This window comes from Papaver somniferum, chromosome 3, assembly GCF_003573695.1.
Source record: "Papaver somniferum cultivar HN1 chromosome 3, ASM357369v1, whole genome shotgun sequence".
Classification (NCBI taxonomy): domain Eukaryota; kingdom Viridiplantae; phylum Streptophyta; class Magnoliopsida; order Ranunculales; family Papaveraceae; genus Papaver; species Papaver somniferum.
The window spans coordinates 196504259-196511276 of NC_039360.1; the positions used below are offsets into that span (position 1 = coordinate 196504259).

General features: G+C 34.2%; 1 protein-coding gene across 1 annotated transcript; it reads left to right on the forward strand.

Moving 5' to 3' along the window:
* Positions 1 to 4496: 4496 nt before the first annotated feature.
* LOC113362007 lies at positions 4497 to 6021 on the forward strand. The gene has a single exon (XM_026605036.1). It carries the CDS (start codon positions 4735 to 4737, stop codon positions 5761 to 5763), a length of 1029 nt encoding a protein of 342 aa, XP_026460821.1. The 5' UTR covers positions 4497 to 4734; the 3' UTR covers positions 5764 to 6021.
* The last annotated feature ends 997 nt before the right edge of the window (positions 6022 to 7018 follow it).

Genomic DNA, 7018 nt, shown 5'->3' on the forward strand with positions numbered 1-7018 from the left:
TTCCTCTTCATTTAATTTTCGTTTTCATTTCATACTTCTCCTCTCTACACAGAAACCTCCGAGAACCCTAGATTGAAAATCCATCTCACTCTCACATCAAAGATCGAAACTCACTGTCAGAAATCATTCATCGTCCTAACCGAAATCGAAACGTATGTATCAGTACAAATCTAAAATTTCTTCTGAACTTAATTCAATTGGTTAGGTATTTGATCAAGGTGTTGTAGATTGATTTTATTTTTTCAATTTATAACTTGGGTTGGTCGTGTTTTCTTAATTTGTTTTAGGAAAATTAAATTAGGGTTCCTTATTTTTACATGAATTATGGGTTTCTTAATTTGTAACGAACATTTCCAGATGTTTCTATGATTGTAGTGAAAATGATGCAATCTGATTAGTCCTTGATTGTGCTCTTCTTTTTCATGCCAGAAATTATCTGTACCTAGATGGAAGTTACAGGGGGCTACAGCTTTTTCACTTGTATTGCCTTATGTGATAAGATTTTAACATATGATTGTTCATTGGGTAATGATGATTCATGGTTTATGATTAGCTTATGAAAATTGACATGGGTTTATTTTTTTCTTCCTCCATTACAATCTGAAATGTGCATAACGTAAATCAAAAGGTTTATATGAATTTTTGTATGTATGAATGTGGACTAGACTGGTAGGTTTTGTTTTTGGGTTTCCATGGGTGTATCTCACTTGAGTTCTGGCTTTCCCAACGAGATACCCTGTTGAGAGAAATCATACCTTGTTGATCAACAACAACATTATGACATGTTAAAGCTAAAGCTTACTGTTTTGTACTGCATTGTGTTGGTGAGGGTTTTATGTATCCCATATACCAGGGACTGAGGCCATAAGCATGTGGGTGTGGAGTGTCACTGAGTTTGTATATAAATAGGATATACATTTTTGTTTGAAACCAATTTTGTAAATCGTGAGTCACACGTGAAATTTTAATATATCATGCTTGTTTAGTTTGTTTTTACACTCGAATCCTCACTTCTTTCCAATCTTAGTTCAATATTAAGAAGGTACATATCTGAAATTTGTATTGTCTATTGCTATTAACTACACTTATAATAGATATGTAAGAATCATGTGGGGTTGATTTTTTCCTGCTAATTCAGAATGCCTACTGGCTATTGCTATTAACTACACTTATAATTCGGATAAGAATTTAAGCTTTGAGTGTTATAGGCTGATGTTAACTAGTTCTAGCTAATGTTCCCCTCCCCTATTTAGAAAGCTGATGATAATTCTGTAGACTTTTGGGTGACTTAATTTGTTTGCTGCTGTTGTCTGGATGTAGTAGCTTTATCTTCAGACCTATCATATCTTAATTTTTATGTTTTCTTTTGCTATTTTTTTCTAAAGATTTCATGATGTGGATAAACAAGGAAAAAGGCCTTAGTTTAATGGTTTTCACTTTCAACATAAGGTATAGTTTATATCATAGTTATGGATAAATATTAATGACGAAGGAGCTGACAATTAATGAACACAAGCTCTTATCTACAATAATGATAATGTTCTGTAATTCTGAATGGTTCTTTTGTGCAATAATGATAGAAGGTTGTTAATGTAAGATGACATCCAGTCTAATCTAGTATGATGCTTATCATATGTAATTCTTTATTCACCTATCATGCATCTTTTTATTCTTCTGAGGTTATCTATGTTGCAGTAATGTGGTTCTCGTTGATGTAGGCCTCAATATGGAGGCCTGAACCTTATCAATCTTAGTCTATGGGGGATTAAATAATTTTTTATTATCAAATTGCACAAGTGATCATTTTGACTTGTGAGCTAGGTCAGAACTAGGTTAGAACATAGTGAAAAGGTTCTTTTATGTTGATATAGTAAATGAAATATATGTTCTCTATGGTTTTGCTGGTAATTTTCAACTCATGGATTTGGGTCTTCAAACTTTATGAATTATGAATCTAGATGAAATTGACATTGGTAAGTAGTAGTGACTTTCAAATATTTCAGATATTTCAGATTATTAGAATGTGCAATCTCTGGATTGTCTTGGTGAGTATATATTAACATAATACTTAAAAAGATACGAAGGTTCCTGAATGAATTTAAAGTTTGAGGTCTTTCTAAGTTCTTTCTTGTTGAGCTGATGTGAATGCATAGAGTTGGTACTGGATTCGTAAGTCTATGTATCAGGTTCTTGAAAATCCTTATATACATGGACAAGTTTTAATTCCGTCTTTGCCCTGTTTTCAGTTTTTGAAAAATCTTACATGGAAAAGTTATTAGAGTCCAATTTTTGCTTATTCTGAGAAATTTAAGTGTTGATGTTTCCGGACCTGACCTGTGTGAGGAAAATTTATAAAGTTCAGTTCCTTGGCACCAAAAATAGCAAGTCTCAGAGAAAGCTTGACTGCTCTCGTAGGTTTCACACATAAAGATGTAATGATTCAAAGTTCATGGTTTCCTAAGTTTATGAGTCACCTGCAAACAGTCTAGTCTAAACATACCCAATCACCAGCCTATTTTTTAATGCAAAGCTGTAATGATTCAATATCCATGTTTTGCTATGTTATGCCATGTTCTGTTGGGAAACGCGACTTTGAGTGATTTTGCTGCCAGTGGTTATTGGGATATGACTGAATTTTGGTGTCAATGGTTATTGTCAATAACTTATTGAGATTTTACTGAATTTTGGTGTGTTGCAGAGCTGTTTGGGGATCTTAGTGCTTATTCCATCATCGTAGACGACGTTTGAAGAATAAGGTTAGATGAAGGCCTAGATGTTTGGGATCTGGTCCATCCACTGAGTTACTGGGATTGCAGGACATCGATTTGGCTCCGACCGTTTCTTTAGTTTGTTACATACTGGTGGGTTATCCTGATGTTTTTCATTTCTGAGTTACTTCACAGATTGATGCAGTTATAAACCCCTGATGTAAAGTTCACCTTTTTTCTTTTGTAGTTCAAATCCTTGGCTGCTAAGATTCTTGTGATTGGTTGCAACAATTTTTTGAAAGGGTAATCTGAGTATCTGACAGACCTTCCAAACTTTGGTAGAAAAAAGGGAAAAAAAAAGCGGTTATACCCGCCATCCTATCCTACCCGACCCGCCAATTAATGGGTCGGGTAGGATCTTACCCGCTTAATAGCGGGTAGGGTAGTGGGTAAAAAATTTCTTACCCACCAGTTAGCGGGTAGGGTGGCGAAATAGCCCATATCCTACCCATCATACCCGTTGTGCAGCCGTAGTCGAATCCATGACTAAAATCACTATTTCAACATCCCTGCTTTAACATCAAGGGTTTGAATCATCTTTTTTGTTTGTATGTTTACACAAACATAATTGGGTTTTCTGTTTACATATTAGTTAAGTCCACCAATATTCTTGGCGTAACCCAAAACAAACCTATGTCCCTTTCAATTCTATCAATACCCATTTCAATATTACGCCAGCTATTTCTCTGGTTTCTTTCTTCTCGGCGTTCAACGCCTCATATCGTGTTTGTTATCTTGTTATTGTGGTTCTTTTCGGTGCATCTAGATTTTGTGTGTTTCCAATGCATCAGGGATAGATATATATTCTTTTTACTCCTGTGTCTCTTTAATATTGCTCATGGTATGACTGTAAACAGCAAAGTCCAGTTAATTTAGGATTTGAGTTAGCTGTTATTTGCCGTGTAAAAGGGAGATGCAAGGGAGATGTAATCAGTGGCACAAGTGCAGTACCATTTTGGGCTTGATACTACAAGTCGTCCAATAAGTATTGATACTTCTATTTTTCTTCTTTCAAGATCATATGATGGGACTGAAGGCTTCGCTAAATGAAGATTCATTGATTGGTTTTATACAACAATATAGTACTGAGTTTCTCAGGATAACTATTATAATGGATTTGAAGTTATATGGTTATCATCAAACTGAAGACCTTTTTTGTTGTTTCACCACATTTGTTGTTTTGTTTTTGGTGGTGTTGCCGTTCAAGAATGCCTCACCAACATTATTGCGTAGTTGTTATCACGTCGTGTCCTCTTTTAAGGATCGTTCAAGTTGTACACTACATTTCTCTTTGCGTTCAACTTGAGGGGGATATTGGAATGTATGACACATAGCCACTGAGGTAACCGAGGTGGTTAGTTATCATTCACGTGACTAAGTCATACATGATTATGACTGGAGTTGTTCTTTATTTTTTTCCTCAACAGCGAGCGACAACTTTTTCCGCTCAAAAAAAGAAAGAAGTTCGGTACACCAACGCCCCCAAAAGACAAAAGTGTTCCACACAAAAATCTACCAGATTTCAGAAAGTTGACTAAAGAGGTTGTAGAAACACCATCTAAGAAGTCAGCACTGAAAGTGAATCTGAATTTCATTTAGGTTCACTTCCACTATCATAGTTGCACATGCCTCATCCGCATTTGACTCGTATTTCTTGAACACCGGACCTGACTTCATAACTTATGTTATCGACTTTATTACAATTTCGAAGTTACTTAAATAATTAAAAATGAAATGTTCCTCGAATCGAAAATTTTGCATTAATTTCCCACTGATTTTTAGTGTCTCCGTAGTCCGTACCTCACTTGTAGGCGAAGAAAAAGCGATCCAAGAAAAAAGAAAAGATGCATCAAGGTAGTAGTACGGGGAAATCAACTTTAAGTAGTGGAATTCAACTTCGCTCCTCTTTACAAAGTTGTTAAGCAAGCTCATCAACAAATCTGAATCATCTGTTTCTTTCTTATATATGTACCACCATCTGAAATTTATCATGAAGACGACGAAGCGGGCGATGATGACAAACTCATCAACAAGATTGGACCGGCGGCCTTCGTTATCGAAGATTTCATATACCATCTTCACCGTTGTTTTCCTTTTCTTGTTCGTTTGTGTTTGGTTGTCAATCACAGAAGTTCAGTTCGAGGTTTTGAAGAAGCTCTCTGTCCCCATGTATTCATTTACATCTTCTAATACTTCACTAATCGAAGAAAATTCTACTCAGATAACACCTCCCGACATGCGAATACTTCTCGGAGTCTCAACGTTACCGAACAGTTACAACCGTCGCCATTTTCTTCGACTTGTTTATGGTATTCAATCCCCAAAAGGAGCTCGAGTCGATTTAAAGTTTATCTTTTGCCACTTAACAAACGACGATCAAAGAGTTCTTATTGCGCTTGAGATTATGAGGTACGACGATATTATTATACTCAACTGTGAAGAGAATATGAACAGAGGTAAAACATACACTTATTTTTCGAGCTTACCGGAGATGTTCAACAATACGGAGGAACAAAATGGCAAATATCCACCGTACGATTTCGTCGTGAAAGCAGACGACGACACGTATTTCCGATTAGAAAGTTTAGTAGAGTCGCTGAAACCATTACCTAAAGAAGATTTATATTATGGATTTGTAATTCCATGTTCAAGTATGGATCCATTTAAACATTATATGTCAGGGATGGGATTTCTAGTTTCATGGGATATAGTCGAATGGATTCGGACTGCGGCCACTGCAAGAGAGCATTTAGTAGGGCCAGAAGATAGAGTTTTTGGAGATTGGATGCGAAGGGGGAAGCGAGGGCAGAATCGATTCAACGCGAAATGGTCGATGTATAATTATCCACAACCTCCCTCACCTTGTGCACACGATCTTGTGCCCGATACAATTGCAGTTCATCTTCTCAAAAATGATGAAAAGTGGATCAAAACTTTGAAGTTTTTCAATGTTACTGATAATCTCAAACCATCTAAACTGTATCATCTGAGTTAATTAGTTAGGTTCATATGATTCGTTGGCATTCGTGTAGAACTCGATGTTTCACCGGGATTTTTGCTTTCTTCAAATAGTGTATATACGTTTTTGAGGCATTATATTTATCAAAATAAATATTTAAAAGACGATTTAAAATAAGATACCGTTTAAATAAGCATAATTTTTTGATATCCACATTGGAAATTTCACCGGATATAACATAATTAATTAGACAAAAATACATATTTATTTAGAAAATAGAGTTTTCCAGCTTAGACAGTTCCTCTAATCACTACGGTTTAGTATGTTCATATACTGAACTGACAATTTTCTCGTCTTTAATTTCAAAAAATTTATTCAAAAACATACAAAAATAAATAAATCAAAAGATAATTTTATCTCCATTTGCGCTCTAAATATTATTTTTTTCCATTTTAAAAATATTATTTTAAAATTCTAAATATATATTATTGAATTTTCAGTTATACCAATTAATCCTATGAATTTCGTGAGTATGGAAAGAAATGTGCAAAGTGTGGTTAACTTATTGGGTGTTTCGTTGGTGGAAATTATATTCGAGGGATTCGTAATTTCGTGGATCTAAAATACTAGTAATCATGTAAATCCCTGATGTATTTGGTAACTCAACAAAATATCCTCTTATTTGCGTTAATTCCATACCTTAATATATTCAGTTTGGCAGTGGCATGATACTTTAAAATTTTGTGTAAACTTATATATATATATATATATTTATATTGTTAATTTTTTTATCATTTATTTTATCATCAATTAACCCATTCTTGCAGAGGATCACAAGTTGTTGTTTTTTTTCTCCTGAAGAACACAAGTTTATTTTAATTATTTATCTTTCTGAAACTAGATAAAGTTATTTATGTTTTTAACAAAAACAAGTTTATTTTAATTATTTATCTTTCTGAAACTAGATAAAGTTATTTATGTTTTTAACTTTTTTAAGATTAAGATAAATAATTTATTTTTGAAGATAATATTTTTTTTTAAAGATAAATAAATTATTTGTAATTATTGTTTTGAATATATAAGTTAATAATGGTGAAAAGAGGTGGGCCTATGAATCTCTTTTTAACTTCCCCAGCAAATCTTAGGAGGAGAGGATCAGTCTCAAATTGAAGGATTTGGTGGAATTATAAATCAAGAGAAACTTGAATCTGGGGGATTTCCGCAACCAAATAAGCCAAAAGAATCGTAATTCCACCAAATCCCCTTGTCTCTTGAATCCTACCTTCAAAAT